This window comes from Seriola aureovittata, chromosome 12, assembly GCF_021018895.1.
Source record: "Seriola aureovittata isolate HTS-2021-v1 ecotype China chromosome 12, ASM2101889v1, whole genome shotgun sequence".
NCBI classification, from domain to species: Eukaryota; Metazoa; Chordata; class Actinopteri; order Carangiformes; family Carangidae; genus Seriola; species Seriola aureovittata.
Window position 1 is genome coordinate 7764743 of NC_079375.1, and position 18896 is coordinate 7783638.

Consider the following 18896-nt stretch of genomic DNA (forward strand, 5'->3'; position numbering starts at 1 on the left):
GGGGCCCTCAGACTGCATCTTAGATCAGCGTGGACATGTGTGTGTACACTTCCCTCCTTGGTGTTTGGCTCAACCGTTTTTTGTCTGAATTAGAAAAACTACAACTACAGCGAGATGTCAACTTTCGGCTGGAGTATGTAAACATGTTTCAAGAAAACATTTGACTATTTTAGATAAACAGCTATTTCATAGTCACTAACACCATCATCACCATTAAGCTTTATTGTCATTTTACGAGTCAGGATTGTGTATGTATGTATATATATATATACATACACATACATGCTGTGTGTGTATATATATATATATATATATATACACACACAATTAAAATGTAACTGTGAAGTTGTAGTGCAATGAAATGATGTTGTAGTAACTTGTTTTTTCTCCAGTAAACTGATGTATTTAGTGGGTTTGGACATTTATGCCTTTAATTATTTCCCTCATTCATTTTCACTGTGCACAGATGACAGTTTGGCAGGCGTTCATTAGAGCTGTTTGGCATGGTATGCAGATGAGAATTTTGACCCAGATAACTATTTAGACTACAGGCAGTGATTATTTTGTGTACAGCCAGTTTTGTTCTTATTGTTCAAAGAAAGACACAGACTCTCAGTTACATTGGAAAGAGACAAAAGGAGCTGTGTTGTTGAGGCTGCTGAGCGTTTCCACCCAGACAGTGTGTGTGGAGATCAGCTTTCAGTACCTCTGTCGACCACTTTGCTCTCCGTTGAAGTAAAGAATTTTGGGTGGGATGCATTATTAAACAGCCCTAAGTGCTCTACTTTGTCTTGTGTTTTGATTTTTTTCCTCAGCATCATAAAAATGGTTTGTGCAGTGATCTGACATTGTTGCTTTACTCTGCGCACATTTATTTTTATTTTTTTCAACAAGCATGCCCACTAGACTACATTAGGCTTAATGCACGAGAGCAGAAATGCAGACTTGCTTTAGTAAGCGTTTGCACACATGGCCACTTACAGCAGAGCAGAGCAAGCACAGATGATAATTCCTGCGGCCCAAGTGAGATAATAGTATGTTAAGTCGTAAAGAGGTCATCGAAAGTTTTCAGTGAGGACTCGGAGAGAATTTAGGAATGAACTGCTGAGGGAAAATCCTGATTCATTCATCCCGAGACTGCCAGCGTCTGATACTGCTGAGGTGTTGAAGTACATTTAAATACTGTAAGAGTGTTAGAGACTGTTGGAGATAAAATGTTTTTCCCACAGTGGCTGTGAACTTTCATCAGAGTTGGTGTAGGTAACTCTCATCTCTCTCCTCAGTATTTTAGAATACATATAAAAGTAGTGTTATTCCAGTGGTTTATTGAGGACTTCACACTGACAGCAGTTCTCAAATCAGCTTGAAATATAGAGAGAAGTCTTGACTTTAGCTGGAAAGTTATGAACCTGGGCGGCTAGGTGACCCAATGGGTCAGCACTGTCACATCACGTCTAACTCTGAGTACTCTGGTGTCCTCCCATATCAAAACTGTGCATCCATGTGAAGTATTAAGAATACATCCTGCCATGGCCCCAAAACTGGAGGTGGTTTCTGGGAGTTGTTCTGTCTGTCCTGCATCCAGCCTGTTCATTCAGTGGCACTGCACTCTGCCACAGTGTCTTTACATTCATTGACACTACAATACATCTTAGAGAACCAGCGTTGGACATTTTCAAATTGCTACAAAAAGTGTTCACACACCATCAATTGGAGCTGGTTTTATTCATCTTAAATTATCAGGTTCTCTCTTGCTCCTGTGTGATCATTTAAACCAGATAACAGGAAATATCCAATTGATGTGGGTTTGCGATCCCTTGATGTGCTTTGGTCATACACACACCACCTTCCCCCTTTTTTTTTGTCTTTGATTGAGTGTGATGTTTCTACTTCAAGATAAATCAAAGGTACCCTGTGTTTTTGACCAATGCTGGTGCTATCAAGCAATGTTTTGACGAGCGAGTCCCTGGGATCTGTGTGTCTTTTTACGCTACTGGCACCTGCATGAGGACGCACGTTCACTTACATGAGCGCTGCTGTGACCAGATAAAACACTTGTGTCGACAGTTTAACAGTTATGTTCCTTAGACATGAGAAACATAGAAATTAGGGCTGAGCGATAAGCAAATATATATATATATATATATATATATATAGCGATTATTTTGAGAGTCAGGATTTCAGTGGGAATGGTCAGTTTTCTCAGTTTGAGTGAAAGAAATATAAAAATTTGCTGAGGCCTGTATGTAACAAGCATGTTCCCTTACATCTGGAGGATATGGTTTATAGGCCAGGGCGTCTCTGTAACACCACAATGCTTAGTTTATGGTATGTTGTGACACATATATTACCTCATACTAAAAGGCAGAGAGGAGCCAGACGGCTAGCTCTGATATGACAACATGGATGTAAACAATACAGTTTTCAGAATATTCAAAATCCTGCCTTTGCCTTTGTTTTAGGAGAAAGGAAAGACATTCATCATTGTTGCTGAGAAACACCGCATGTAAACAGAGATGTAAGCTAGCTAGCTACCAAGCTACATTACTGCTCAGTGTATTCCTTTTAAAAGGGAGCCTCCATCTTGTTTTGTTTTTTTTTTTAGATCTTTTTTTCTTTTCAAAATATTTTCAGCAGAAAATCTATGAAATGAAAAAGTCTGATGTCCTGAGGGTGATATTGTGTTTATTCAGACACACAACAGTAGAACTTTAAAAGAATAATAAGGTACTGTGTTTTGTAGTCGTATCTCCCCTTGTTGCCCTTGTTGGAAAAAAAAATTATATATATATATATATATATACACACACCTTGTAAGTTCGACCTTCTTTCCTGGAAATACTGGACTGACGTGCTCTGGCCTTTTAGCTGCTGAGCTCATATTGTGTTCTCAGCTGAGGCTGCCAGCTCGGAGCCGGCAGCTCTGTGGTGATACCTCGAGGTGATGTTTTACTCTCAGACTCCTTTGTGCTTCACTGCCTCCTGCCAAAACCTGAAGACTCCCCACAGCAGGGCCACCAGAGGCGAGCAGCCCTCCACACACCTCTCTGAGCACACACTTCAGGGGAAACATGCTGTTCTTTTCTCTCTGACCCACTGCATGTCACTGCTCATACGGCCTCCAGCCTTATGAATCCAAATCCAGATCATAGGTGTAATTGTTTAAACTTTCTTGAACCGCCTGCATCATAATTGGATTAAAATAAATCAGAATTATAGTTGTCCTGCAGGTTTTTCTTGCAGCATCACAAAGATGTTTACTGTGTGCGTATTTTCTTCAACGCCCAGAGCTGAGACGCGATAGATGGGAAAGGACAAGCCAAGCGGGAGGCAGATGGGAGACAGGAAGTGCAAGTCAAATTGATTTATAAAGCACTTACAAAGCAGGTTCATCCCAGAGTGCTTTAAAGAGAAACAAAGGACACATAAAAACTAAAGACAAGCTCATCACAAATATCAAGATAAGAAAATAACTTGCTGTGTGTCTTAAGTGGGTTGATTGACCTTTCCGACGTGTGTGTTTGCTGATTGCTTTATGTGAATCCTCTCCGTGCAGTTCGGGGAGAACAGTCGGGTGCTACAGGCCCTGCGGACGCTGCTGGAGGAGTTTCGAGAGGAGCTGCGAGAGGAGGAGACGCGGCGATGGCAACTGCAGCAGTCTTACGCCAATGACAAAGCCGCCTGGGAGGTCAAGTGGGCAGAGATGAAGTGCCAGGTTGCACAGGTACAGATGGCGTCTCAGCGCCCACCTTTAAAGGGACAGGGACACAATCTGGTGTCGGAAACTAAGCAGCAAGACGACAGTAAACACATTGCCTCCTCCACGGATGAAATCCCACTTAGGGCAAAAATAACAAAATCCTTTTGTTTTGTTTTTTTCAGCTCCCTCCTCGGGCCAATCAGTGTCATTTTAAAAATGTAATAACAAGATGAATAACAGTTCGAAGTTGTGTCAGACAAATGGACAGAATTCAATTCATAATCACCCTCAACCATTAAATTGAAAGGACGGCATCCAAGAAAATAACAATGACTCACTCTCCTGGCACTTTATAGTGGGCATATTCTGTCATTGTGAAAACAAATTCATTCAGCATAAGCATTTCTTACTGTACCGAAGACTGCAGCTAAAGCGCTGTCTTATATTCCTCCAAACAGAAGCTGTTTGTAGCTGCTCATTATCAAAAATATTCTAATTTACAGTTACAATAAAAGGTAAAAATCTCAAAGATTCAAATTCAAATCTTCTGAAACGTTTACAACATCGTGGAGCACTAAAACTACACATGGACACACAAAACACCAAAACCAGCACACACACACAAAAACACAAGGGGCTGAGCTGATGACGTACAGTCCAGAAAGGCCAGTTTGAGTAACAGATACAGGAGTTTGAAGGTTTATAATAGGATTTTGCAGCTGCAGGGTAGACAGGTGGATAACCCTGATCATGTCACAAAGTAATCTGCCAGGAATGTGCGCTTGGAGGATGACACTGCGAAGGTTAAGTCTGGTTGAACTTCACTAGACGACCCGGCATTGTTTTGGTTTTGTGTTTTTCTTTTTCAGGAGCCCGATGTGACAGCACAGCTGCTATGTGGCAACACAACAGTCTAGTATAAATGAATAAATGATACTCATACATTTTTACACAGTGTCTGTCTGAACGTGTCTCTTAAAGGAAGGGAAACATAGTTCATTCATTCAGCGGTAGAAGAAACTCTGGGATATGAAGAAATTCAATCTCTAAGAACATTATTGAAGCCACTTTATGTTTTTATGTTTTATTTTTATGTCATTATAGCATCTTTATAATTATGCTGATAGCTGATGTTTTTGTGTGCAGAAAAAAAATGAGTCAATCCCAGTGAAAGTCAGTTCGGTTGATGTGCTGCTTTCCACAGAAAACTTCCGTGGGGGGGTCATGGGGGCCGTTAGTGGCATCAGTGTCTGTTTTTCTGTTTTTGGGGAAATTTTGCAAAATCTGCACATATTGGCTTTAAATGTAAACATCATTGCAGGTCTATATCATTTTGGTCGTTTATTCATTATCACACTCAGTTATTAGTTGATTACTTGCATCTAGTTAAAACTGTTGCAGTGGGATATCCCAGCAAAGGCAGTATAGTGAGAGGTGTAATATTTAGCCTATCCTCATTGATATAAGCAGGGTGGACGAAATATTAGAAACACTTCTCAGTGTAATGCAAATTAACTCAACAGCACTGCAAACTACATCCTCCAGAATAAAGCCTATAAAACTATAACTTTCATGAGGGAGGAATTGTTGCAGGACTGTTGTATTACACCACATTGGTTTTTATGAAGGTGTGCTTAATAAACTCGCAACTGAGTGAATATTGGTAGTGGACGAAGTGCGTATTAGTGTGTCATGGAGAGGTATTGATACAGAGTGTGTTTTGTGGTAGAGAAGGGTCGGGATCAGTCTGAGGATAGTGAATATGTTGTTTCTTGACTGCTGGGTCAGAGCAGTGTCTCCTCTCCGCTTCCTCTGATATAGAAGGAAACTGCAGCTTTGGGAACCAATTAAGAGGTCTGAATTATAGGAGGAAGATTATCTCTTTATCTCTCATGCTTTTAATCTGACGAGCTCTTACATGGTTCATATCCGTCCACGGAGCAAAGGTCGCTCAGGGCCTCAATGAGAACTAATTTACTTAGTTTCTTCTGATAATACCACACTGACTTCTTCCCCTGTCCCACTGTGCTTCGCTCTGATTAAGATTTCAGAAATATGCTCCAAATTGTCTGTTTACACAGCTCAGCAGAGCAGAGCAGAATTGGGAATTGCACCTCATCTAGTTATTTATGTTTGGATATAAATAGTGATTGTTTTCTTTTAATCACTATTACCAGATGTTAATATCGTTGCTCAGGCCGCCTCATGTTTCACGCTCCTAAATAACCGCCTATATTTATAATGTCTCACATCTTGGCTCTCAACATTCAGTCAGCTGCTGTTAATGTGCATGTCACCCTCTCCGGTGTGTAATCACACAGTTTTTAAAAACCCGAGATAATAGAAGACAAGACAAACATTTGTGAATGGGAGTTGTGTAAGCTGATGTTTGAAGGCAGCCTTGACTTGCTCTTCACACAGCTTCTGTTCTGCAGACTCTGGTTTGCTCCATGTTATGTTGTGGGATGAAAAGCCCCGTCTGAAGATTACAATGGCCTGTTCTGCCTGGAAAAGAGACGCATCCAGAGTGGCTTCCCTCTTGTCGATCTGCAGCTTTGAAGATTTCTGCAGCACTTCTGAATCCTCGGTTCGTGTCCCCCTGCCAGCGCTCGGTTTGAAATTTTTGAGGGCGGCCCCCCGCTCAAGTTATTACTGTGCGTCTCTGCAAGACAACCAGCAGTACTTAGTGATAGCTTCTCGTCGTCTCGCGTTGTTTCATGCTGTGTTTCTTGGTGTACATTAGCATTTCTGCTTGTTCTCTTTATGCTGTATGGCTTGAGTTGAAATGGTTTTAACCCCTTATCGTCATCATGTCTTTTCCACGTTTATGTCTCTCAGACAGTAACTCATATACATTCCGTCTAATCTTTGCCATCTCTTCATTAAACCAAAATGACGAGTGAAACTGAATGAAATACTCCAACTGGAAATATGCCTCATGCATCATTCAAGACACAGTTCCCCCAGAATTCAACCCAACAGATACGGTGTCTTTGGGGACTTTTGGATTTCATCTAGATTTAGAAATAAAGTTCTGTGGGTTTAAACATAGTGTAGACAAACAACATGAGTTTGTAAAACCTGACTCACCGGGGCAGCTTGCTTTATTATTGATTGAGACATGTAATTCTCTTGCCCCCCCCCCCCCCAAAAATAAAGGAGGATCAAACTAGAGGAGAAAAAGATCATACACAGTAAACATCCACTGCTCTTTGTGAAGAGACACATAACTTTGATCATCACTTTAAAAACATATTGATCCATGGGTGGGGGAGACAGATATGGATCAAAACGAGTTTGTTAGAGGCTCTTTTTTATCATCTGCAAAAAAAAAAAAAAAAAAAACGATAGGAGCAATCTGTTTACTGTCTTTTTTTTTTTTTTTACTTTCTTTTAAACTTTGGGCCTTTTATATTAAAGTATAGTTTCACCAAAATTTTGAAAAAATGAATTTCAAATATTATATTTAAAGGATTTCCTAATCCACAGACCTCACTGCAGCAAGTGTTCATAAGGTCTATGTCACGCATAGAAAGTATTTCCAATTAAAGTTGTTTCTAATTTGGGTGAACTGACCCTTTAATTGGAACCTTTTTCATACACACAGGTCCAGATTATATACCCTCATTAGCTTTTTATTTATTATATTCACTATCTCTTTGTAATATACTGCACAGGTCAATAATGTTTAATCAATTCAACATCCCTGTGTCTTTGCTCTGTGTCCAGCTGGAGGAGGAGGCAGGAAGCAAGGTGCGAGGTGAAGCACAGGGAGGCGAAGGGGAACCTGCCGGAGACCCCGAGTGGGCTTTGAAGCTGGAGCGTGAGGAGCACAGGCGTCTGCTGTCTGAGAGCCACAGCACCTCCTTGGACCTCCGCTGGAAGCTGCAGCACGGGGAGAAGAGGTGGAGCCGCGAGAGGGCAGAGCTCTTGGAGCGCTTCGACCAGGAGCGGCAGGAGTGGGACGGCAGCATGAGAGAGCTCCACCGCAAGATGGAGAGGGTAAGGGAAGGATGATGAGAAAGAGAGAGACGGAGAAAAAAAGGGTTAATTTGGACATTTTGCAGAAGTTCAGATTTCCATTTTTCCAAGCACTTCAATGACGTCTCATTCATGTTGGTTTAAAAGGTTGAAATGTCGTACCTAGCCTTGGAAACAGAAGCTGATGAAACAATCTCAACACAAGGGCCATTGAGTAGCTGTTCTGGAGCTCTCAACCGTTTCACACATCTGTTTCCAAGATCAAAAACAAGCATTCAGTCTCAACTTTGGAGCCGATGTGGACGAGAAGTCCTGAGAGTGATCAGACAAATGTAAATCTGAGCATTGACAATTCTACACCAACCACGAAACTCCATTTAGTGAGGAGGATTAAATTGTGTAACACGATCTAAAGCTGTGGAGCAGCTACTCAATGGATCTTGTGATGAGACTGTTTAGTCTACTGCTGTTTCGAGGGTCAAGAGCAAACTTTCAGTCACAAAAACTGTTGATAATCGATTAGTTTTTGCTTAGAGCTGCAGCTATTAATTATTTTCATTGCCAATAATCTGTCAATTATATAATTTCTAATGATAAATTAATTGTTGAGTCTTTAATATGTAAGGAGACAATATAAAAACTGCCCATCACAGTTTCTCAGCGCCCAAGGTGACTTCATCTGTAACCCGAAGATTTTTATTTTACAATCACACAGAACAGAAAAAGCAGAAAATCTGGTGTTTGGCTTTTTTGCTTGATAAGACTCGAAAAAAATTGAATTGATTATCAAATCACTTTTCTAACAGTTGATGAATTGATTCATCATTTCAGCACAAGATTGTCATTTTTTAGTTTAATGTCATGTGATTGTTGATGAGACAAAACAAGTAATATGATAATAAATAATAATTTAAAGATATCTCCTTAAGCTCTAAGACAGTTTTGTTTTTGTTTTTTTTAACCTCCAATTTGTTTCATTTTATTTTATTGTAATTTTGAAGGCATTTGTGTGTGCAGTGTTTTTAGATGTGAGAGAGAAACAGTGACCCAAGGCGATTATCTTCTCTGTTGTTTGGTTTTTTTCGAATAGTGAAGGCGAGATACAATAGACTCTGAGGATTAGTGAATAATTGATGTCCTTTGTGAGATTTAATTAGACGAACTGCAGCATCTCACCTCGGTTGTGTCTGAAGTTCAGGGCAGGAAGTGGGAACACGCACTGGTTAATATGATATGAGTGTGAGAGTATTAATATATAAAGCAGGGACACTCTCTGAACACAACTCACGTTTACCAGCTCAGAAAAGAAAAAAAAAACTGCTGATGCACAGCTGAATGGATTCACACACAGCAGGAAGCAGAGATGCATTATTCAGCAATGTTGCAGCAAACTACAAAGCACAGGTCACCAGCCGAGCCGCTCACACTGGCAGGGTGAAAGTGAATGAGTAATGTGGCTTTACTCCTTTAACCTTAGCAAGAAGCTTAACCCTGAATATTGCAGGTTGGTTGCTGAGTGTTGAGGAAAACGCACTAATACAGTTTGTGTGTCACTTTAAATCCAGGAAAGTGAAGTGTAGCATATTTGGCATAAACCTGCCACTGCTTAATTGAAATATGCTGGAACTCTATAAAGAACCACACCAGGGTTTTGATAAATCGCCCAGGACGGTTAGCAGCTGATATTAGCTTATTGAAAATTGGTGTATATGTCGACGAATAAGTAGTATAGAGATGAAAAAGATATGTTTGAGGTCATATACAAACAGTGCAGTTTGTCCACTTCAGATCATTACTTTTTTTTTTTAAACTCTCAATATTGGTATCAACCTCAATAATCCAGTATCAGTCAGGTTTTGGTGTTTTAACTAACATTAAGTCACAAAAAGCAGAGGTTTTAAGATTTATTCACCCCCTTTGAGTGAACACATTTGCACATGATACACCAAACTGAGCTAAAAAAATAAAAATAAATGTGTAAACTTGTCAATCCCCAGTGATAAGGCAGGTGCTCATGATTTTATTTAGGTTTTAATTTAACCCTTATTCAACCATCAAAGCCTCATTGAACTGTCTACAACCATGCCTTGAGTTAAATGCTAACATAAGTTTTGCTAACAAGACACACACCTGATTACACCTGTAACATAGACAGTTAATAGAATAAGCACAGAATATCTGCCATAATTATTTAGATGTAAAGAAAGATACATTTTTCTGTTTTTAACCTCTTTCCTCGGAGGGAACAGTCCACATAAAAGATCTTTTACCTGCATTGTGTCGGCTATGTTTGAAATGTTGCCCTGATTACAACACACCCATTACTGCAGTGTTTTTAAACCCCAGTCTGTGGCGATTTCATCCACTGGTCGACACCAGTAAATTCTCTGACTGATCACTTCTGTGCTATTCTTCGTGCAGATGCAGAGAGAGCTGAACTCCCGTCGAGGCGAGGGCATCGACGTCAAAGACGGCAGCTCGGGCCACAGAGGCGTGTTCTCTCCTCAGGACAGTCCCTGCAACGCCCCCCGGTCTCCTCGCTCTCCACGTTCCCCCTGTTCCTCCACCCCTGTCCTGGTTCCTCCCACTCGCTCCCACTCTGACTCTGAGGCCATGCTGGAGGTGCAGGGGGCTGCCATGAGGCTGAAAGGTCCGACGGAGAACCTGTTCCTGGACGCGTTGACTCTGGACCCGCTCAGTGGCCTGGAGGTCCCCCCACCCTCCAGACTGGAGAGTGAGAAGAGGTTCCCCTGCATGAAGGAGGTAACACACACATCATTCAAGACAAGACAAGTCACTCTCATTAATGCAGGGCTTTAACATATAAAACCAGTCTCCACCAAGATGCTGCTGTGCAACAGTATGATGCACAGCAGGGAAAAGGGGGCGGAGCTCTGAACATTTAGGTGAGATCTAAATAAGAGCATGGTTTGAACTAGAGCTGAAATGACAGGTCAGTGAATGACATCATTGATCGATCCATCACTTTGATCCAGACTTTGACTCCAACTATTAGATGGATTGCCATAAAATCATTGTACAGACATTCATGGTTCCCAGAGGATGAATCCAGAGGGCAGAATTTTTGGATTTGAGTGAAATATCTTGACAACTATTGGATGGAAGCCAATGAAATTTGGCACACACATTGACGTTCCCCTCAGGATGAATTTTAGTCATTTTCTGTCATCCCTGAAAACTTCATCCAAGGTCAAAATTTTGATGCGTCCAGATGGTTTATGACCGAATTCCTGCAGCTGTACTTTGTGTTCAGCGCTAATTAGCATATGTTGCTAATGCATGCTAATACTTTAATCTAAGGTGGCGAACATGGTAAATATTAAACCTCCTAAACACAGAATTAAGCTCAAAGCTAAGTACAGCCTCACAGAGCCACTAGCTCAGCTTTAGGCTCTCAGTCTTGTTTGAGAGAAAATGTGAACCATTTGAATGTGATGCTTTTCTTTATCATACATGAAAATAAACTTAATATGTTTGGGTTTTGGGCAGATAAAAAGAACTATGTCACTTGTGTTGCTCGGTGACCGTTATGTAATGGAAGTAATGGCAGTTTTTCATCATTTTGTGATATTTTACAGACAAAGTGATGGATGGATTCATCTTGATTAGTCAATAACTAATGACAGTTTTATTAGTTGCAGCCCTGGTTCAAACCACTCAACGAAATGATGATGAATGAACAAAAGAACATCTCGGAAACGATCAAAGTCTAATTAATAAAGACCCTAACCCACACTGACACTACTGTGTCTGTCAAAACTGGGCTTGAAGTGAGAGAGTTAGGACTCACAGCCTGTCAGCCTCTGTCTTTCCTTCTCAGCCTGAGGTATTGTAACTGACTCCAAGGAGGCATTAAATATCAATAGCATTTCTCCAAAAAAAAGCTTGATCAGGTTTTTTTGTGTCCACTTACTTTGACTGTGGGGAAAAACGAGCTATTACTGTAGGTGCTCAGGTGGAAACGTGTCTTCTTAATGGAAATTCATCTAAATGTAAATTTTAATTTAAACGTGTTCACTTTGGAACAGACGCCTTACACCATGTTTCAATTTCAGCTGAGAGAAGTATCTTCATCACTAATTGTATATTCATTATACAACAGGTTTATTTCCTCTCGTCTGGTTTTTTATTAGTCTGAATTTACCAAAATAAATTGAGGTAACAAACCATCTTGAGGTTTTATCCTGAAACATTTAGCAGAAGCTTCGAACAAGAAGTACATTTTATTTAAAGAATATTAAAAACTGAGGCACAAAAATAAATCAATCTGAAATATATTTGTCATCCAAACATCCAAAAGAAGATGTATAATATTTAGCATAAATTGTGGTGTGCCAAAAAGCTATTATGTAATCCAATATATTTTGTTTTAATTAAGTGTTAATAGGTCTCCCAGTTTCCAAATTACAGCCATTCATTTTAGAAAAAAGATAGTAATTTTTTTATTTTCCAGAAGCTGCTGCACATAAATAATTTTACCCTGAATCCTTTTCCACATGATTAAACTGTTGTATCTGTTGTTTCAGGCCCTGAACGAGATTTCGGAGAGAGAGGCTGATCCTGCGTACCCAGAGGAGGAGATGGGCGGAGGGAGTCTGCTCAGGTAACCTGTGTGAAAAAGCTTCAAGTCAAACTCAGTTCAAATAGTCTGTCCACGGGCAAACTCTAAATTTGAAATTCTGTAAAAGTTGCTGCATTGTAATAGATGCCAGGCGTAAACATATTATCCAGCCTCCTGCTGCATTTTTGCTGCTCATGCATTCACATCGATCCCTTGGGAAATCGTCTGTTGATTCTATTAACTGTTACTTGAAGTGACAGTGAGTTTCCCCCAGGTGATTTTTCTGTGAAAGTTTCTCTTATGGAGAGGAAGTGATGCGGCTCACTATGCTGCTAAATAATTCAGACACTTTTAAAACATTAAAAGGCAATGAGTTGCTTTACAAAAAAATATAGAGATGCATTCTGTCTGCAGTGGGAATATAAAGGGGATGAGATCATGACTGGGTTGTAATTGTTGTCTGTTGTGATGTTTGGTTTTTAATGTGTGTGTGTGTGTGTGTGTGTGTGTGTGTGTGTGTGTGTGTCTTCGTGTGTGTGTCTTCGTGTGTGTGTCTTCTCTCCAGAGCCAAGTCCGTGTGCTCCATGAGTGACTTCCAGAGGCTAATGGACAGCTCGCCGTTCCTCCCTGACAAAACTCGCCACGGGGATCAGGGCCAAGACGACGTCACTCCTCCTCTGTCGCCAGACGACCTCAAGTACATTGAGGAGTTCAACAACAAGGGCTGGGACTTCCCATCATCCACCTCTGGCCCGGGTCCTGCCCGGGATGTGTGGACAGAGAAAACCTCCGAGGCCCGGGGAGGGGAGCCTGTTCCTGATCCATTCCAGCCAGCTTCCTGGTTCCTCACCACCAGCGCCACGTTGACCACCAGCACCCTGAGCAGCCCTGAGCACTGCCACAAGTCCCCGGTGAGGGGCAACGGAGCAGGGGCGACAGGGGTGGGAGTGGAGCACTATGGGGTGCACATCCTCCACAGCCCTACCAGATCTGGGGCAGCTGAGCGCCCTACTGCCCAAGACCCAGACTTCCTGTACGCCAAGGGGACCAAAGCTAGGGGCGCAGGAGAGGCAGGGGTAGGAGCTGGCGGGCCAGATGAGGTGTTTGGAGGTGGGAGGTGGCCATGTGGGCTTCTGGAGGGTGGTGGGCTGAGGACTTCTCCTAGTCAATCTCCTGTCTGCCCCACGGTAGGCTACGCCTCCTCACTGGAGCTTCAGCTCGCCAGAAACATGAGTGATGACATGAAGGAGGTGGCCATCTCTGTGAGAAACGCCATCCGCTCTCCACCAGTGCCTGTTGTCCGGGACACAGCCTGCCAGACCAACGGCTTCACCACGCGAGGCACTCAGACCACCCAGACCATCAGTGTGGGTCTGCAGACGGATTTGCTGAGGAACCTGACCAGCAGCCCCCACCGCTGCCTCACCCCTAAAGGTGGCAGCACGCCCATCTCCTCTCCGTCACGCAGCCTGAGGAAGGTTCAGTACTCTCCTGTGGTCCAGAGCAAGTTTGAACGCCCCTGCTGCTCACCAAAGTACGGCTCACCCAAACTTCAGCGCAAACTGTCCACATCCAGCAAGACTGATCTACCCAATACCAGCCGCGCCCCCACCCCCACCACACCCCAGAAGGGCAACAGTGAGTCGGCATGGGCCCGCTCCACCACCACTCGCGACAGCCCCGTCCACACCACCATCAACGACGGCCTCTCCAGCCTCTTCAATATCATCGACCACACCCCCGTGGTCTACGACTCCATGCAGAAGTTCAACAAGTCCCCCAGTCGCTCTCGCCCCACCCCGCCCTCCACCACTGAGCCCAGCCCTGCTCACGGGGCTCTCGCCACGGACCCCAGAAATGTGCAAGAGTGTTTGCGGACTGCTCGAGGGCGCTCGCCCAGCCCCGTGCAGCTGATAGTGGAGACGCAGGGGGACAAAAATCCAGAGGTGGTGAGCATACGGCAGGACCTGTCGGCCCCGCCAGGCTACACGCTGGCTGAGAACGCAGCCCGCATCCTCAATAAGAAGCTGCAGGAGCAGAACTTTAGGGAGGAGAGGAGGCTGCAGGCTGGAGGACAGAGCAGCCACAGCAGAGACAGCAGCAGGCAGGCCGACTCAGACAGAGGACAGTCTGGATGTATGGAGGTAAATATGCAGACGCACTGGATTCATCGCTTCATCATTCATTTGATCTGGGGCCCATGTTTTATGACGCAAAGATATTTATGACTTTGCCTCGGATCTCCCTTGTAATGGTTGACGACAAACTTTAAAGGATGTTTGATTGATCAGAAAAAAAAAGCTAAGCAAAAAAATCAGCCGCATTATATTGTGCAAGATCACTAAAATGTTCATGCTTTTTTCTCAGATCGAAAGCACTGACTGATGCAATGGTAATGTTAAAATATTTAACCCTCCTCAGTAATACTGAACTTTCCTTCAGCTCTGCATATAGACTCTTAAAGGGTTCTTCTTCTTCTTCTTCTTCTTCTTCTTCTACTTCTTCTTCTGTATTTTCCTCTTCGCTGTAGTGACCTCCTTGTCGTTTGGCTTTTATTTCTGTGCGTTAATTATCACTCAGGCCCGACCGAATCATCATTCATGAATATAGCTGCAGCAGTGAAATTAATGATCTCACAGTAATGATCGAAGTGGAATTATAGTCGCAAAGTTGCATATTTAATCATTATCAGCTCCCTCTATTTCATTGCTCAATCAGAATTTTAAGTGGGACTTCATTTTTGAAGCGACCTGATCTTCCCTTTGCCAAACTAAACCAAGAAAAGCGCTCATTTTACTTGATGAAATCAGCGCTCTGGCACATCGGTCGGGCCATTTTTGACCACTCATTCAGCTGACCTGTGGGACAAATAAATGATAGATCCATCCAACCATCTTTCTGGTCATGTTTAAATGATGAGAGAAAGGAAAACAGAAAGGAAAAATGAATCAGCGTACTGTATGTACTGGCACGCCTTTTTATTTGGCCGTCCATAAAGATTAAAACTCCAGAAAAGTATGTCATGCTGTACTAAAGCCGTACATTAGAACAATGTACCGCAGACAGACTGTATATTTAAAACCATTATATGTGCAGTAAGCAACATGATCCAACATGTGCTGACAAATATGCCCATTAACATCAAGTTTTCACCAGCTGCTGTTCACTGATCTGCAGAACAGACAGAATAAGATTAGTAAGATTTTTGTTTTTAATGGATGATGGTGGATTGTGTGTTTCCTTCACTCATTCAATGAGCGATGCCGTGACTTCTGTGGACAATTGTCAGAGCTCAAACAGAGCAGAATAATGGATTGTGATGGTAGTTCAGCACGCAACATGTCAGTATTGTAATATAGACCTGTATTTGGATCATTTTACTCTTGCTTTTTGTGCTTTGAATGGATGGATACACACAGAAAAAAATGTTTGATGAAAGGGGGAATATCATAAAAGATCCCCAACAAAACATTTATATTCACAATTGGTAAGAAAAATTAAGAAATAAGTTTGGTTTAGGGATGGGCCATATGACTTAAACCTTGTATGATGATCTATGTCATTTAATATTGCAATATGTATCATGATACAGTAAACGTACTTGAAGTCCAATTGAGAGACCATTTACAGGTAAATGGTAATATGTATGTTTGTTTTTAGCTAATCTATTGAACTAGGCCTGCAACTAGCAGTTATCTACGATTATGTTGCATTAATCTTACACATCATGTCTATTTACAGGTCTTGGGAAGGACTATTGCATATGTAAAAGACTTGTACAAAGCCTTTTGTGGCTCCAGAGGGAACTCCTCGTCTCTGCTTAGGGCTAGCTGCTCAAGGCTACATTAGCCGCCACCATAACACATGAATCTCTGACCGAACTGTCGGTGATCAATTTTGACTAGGAAGAAAAATATGACATCTCTGGTTCTGCTGGATCAATTTTTATTTTATTTTTTTACTAATGCAAATCCGAGATATTCTTTAAATCGTTTACCCACTAAAACATCAGAACATTTTGAAAAATGTCCTTCACTATTCCCTGGAGCTCACAATGCCCCCTATAAATGTTTTTTGTTTTTTTCTTTTTTGCCCTTTGTCCATCCAAAACCCAGAGTTATTGCATTTACAATCATATAAAACAGAGAGAAGCAGCATGTCTTCGATTCGATCAGTTGACTAAGTCGTAGGATGAATGACATACCTGTTAAATCTAGGTACTTCATCATATTCAAGAAAATAATATTAGTAGTATAAAACAGTCCTGCACATTGAGTCGCAGCATTACCCACAATGGCTTAATACAGTCTGTAATATAAGCGATAGCTGCCTCAGTAAATGAGTGTATCTTGTCATATTGCCCAACCCTGTTTCGGTATATACTTGGCTTTTCATACTGCATGTTTGATGATCTCCAATACCACCTGACCGACCTGTGTGTATCTATACCAAGGTGTTTTTTCCAGGTCTAAAGTGAATGTGTGTGTGCTTACTGCTCTCTGTGTGGTCTGCAGGCTGAAATCAGCCGCCTCATTTCTCCTGGTCAACCTCTCTGCCTTTGACATGCCAGACTTATCGTGTATCTCCTCTTCTTCTTTGCCCGATTTTACCGATTAACATTTCCCGCTCTATCTTCCTTCCTCCTCCTCCCCTCTCTCTTCCCTTCTGGGCTTTACCTCTCCCTCCTCCTCCTCCTCCTCCCTGTCCGCTGTGCTCTGATCCAGAACCACACTGTCATACTAACAACTCCTTGGGGACTCTAACTCTGCTTGTCTCCGTGATGTAAGTTCCTCCTCTTCCTCCTCCTCTTCCTCTACGACCTTTGGCGGTGGGTTCACCAACCACACGGACCTCTCACCTCACGCCCTGCAGACCTCCCCTCCTCCTCACCCTGTTCATTAATGCATGCTTCACAGGACAGCAGAGTGACAGTGTGTGAAGCCGTCGGAGTGGTGTCAAAAGTTGTGGATGGTCATGCATCTGTTTTCTTGTGTTAATGTGCGCATGCTCAGTTTATTTGATATGCATAGACCATCTGTTTTTTTAAAGGACCATACTGGTATTTTTGCATGTTTTAGTCCATTAACCATAAATCACGTCTACTATGTTCCAGTACCATACCATGCATTTTTAGATAATTTGATTTAAATTAAATCCCTGTCAGGACGGTATGAAAATCACCAACAGACTTGCATGAGATAGGTAAATTACAGTGAACCTTTATTAAGCTATTATTGGTATCAGTATGCTCCATCGCAGCTGAGGGCAGCAACTCTTTTGTCTAATCGACAAAAGAAAATGCAAATTAAAGTTTTTCATCTACTAATGTTATACGAATATTAGGAGTATATTAGGACTTGGGTGGCACCGGTTCTCCAATCAGGTGCCATTAAATCATTGCGGCAGAAGAGGGTGCAACAATATGACGTCATTAAAAGGGCACAAGTCAAACCTCAGACAAACACAAACAATGTGGAAAATAGAAATATTTGTTTGTTTTATGTAATAACCTAATGAACACAAAAAAATCTCTTCGATGGGGATTTTCAGTTAGAGGCTTTATGTACGTCAGAATTTGTTTGCAACTTTTCCACCTATGCAAAGCGTAAAAACATTTGCGATATTTCAACTTTTTATTTACATTTCCGGAACTTTCTCAGCTCTCATTTGTTTGTAAAAATAATTCCCATTAAAAATGTCAGTGTGAGCTAATGTTAGCTAATATTAGCAATTTTGCAAAGAATATTTGGACAAATGTGAACTTTAGTTCCACTTACTGTCAAATGTTAGCTTAAGCCACTTCCTTGCTTGCTAGCTTAGGTGAGGTGAGCTAATACTAAATTACTGTGGTTGAAAACAGATAACATGGACATTAGCTAGCAAGTGTTACCTGAGCTGATGCTAATGTAGGTCGCTAATAGTGACCGTTCTTAGAGACAAACCTTAAAGACCAACATTAAGCAAACATCAATATTTTGACAAAATAATTTGAATTTGTTGTTAGCAAGACTTTATTGTGGGGTTTTCCAATGAGTACTTAAAATGACAAGAATGGATTTTAGATTAGATTAATGTGTGATGTTGTGATGGCAACATTACTTTGATTTATTTCAATTTGTGTATACAATTTGTCATTAATTGGATAGATCCTGTAAAAACCACTGGTATGGTCCTTTAAAGCAAACTCACAAAAAAGACAACTCTTTTGGATGTTTCACACATTCCTCAGCACAGGAGGACGTTGTCTTTTTGGGCTTCATACGGCCTTATCTGGATTATTCTAACATTGTGTTTCTACCAGGTCCTCCTCTTTTTGTCAACATGTGTGCGACTGGATGGACTGTGATGTTTTACTTTGTTTTATTTCACTTATTTGTCCATACAGCACTTTCTTTCCTCTTCTTACAGTTTCCCCCTCACCATCTCCTCTCACACTAACCAGACCTACCCCCAAAAGATTAACTGATGAAGACGGCTGCTAACACTCATCACTCCCTGTGCACTCTCACCTCTCTCGTTTATGTGTGATTTCTGGTGGAGATTAACTGAATATTCTGGTACACTTTGCATGCTTAGAGGAAAAGTCCACCTTGGGATACACTTCTGTGCTGTTAAATTTCTCACCGTGAAATA

General features: G+C 41.7%; 1 protein-coding gene across 6 annotated transcripts in view; it reads left to right on the forward strand.

Annotated features, from left to right (window-relative positions):
• Nucleotides 1-18896, forward strand: part of LOC130178659 (microtubule cross-linking factor 1) — a 72824-nt gene that overhangs the window by 48509 nt on the left and 5419 nt on the right. For 2 of the 6 annotated variants that reach the window (XM_056391083.1, XM_056391084.1), the window contains exons 10-15: nucleotides 3557-3724; nucleotides 7430-7702; nucleotides 10103-10444; nucleotides 12229-12305; nucleotides 12829-14407; nucleotides 14631-14655. In XM_056391083.1, coding sequence (XP_056247058.1) covers nucleotides 3557-3724; nucleotides 7430-7702; nucleotides 10103-10444; nucleotides 12229-12305; nucleotides 12829-14407; nucleotides 14631-14648 — 2457 coding nt within the window. In that variant the 3' untranslated portion in view covers nucleotides 14649-14655. Of the gene's footprint in view, nucleotides 1-3556; nucleotides 3725-7429; nucleotides 7703-10102; nucleotides 10445-12228; nucleotides 12306-12828; nucleotides 14408-14630; nucleotides 14656-16987; nucleotides 17046-18896 lie in introns of all 6 variants that reach the window. The other 4 variants (XM_056391080.1, XM_056391081.1, XR_008829193.1 and 1 more) reach the window with 3 other exon arrangements.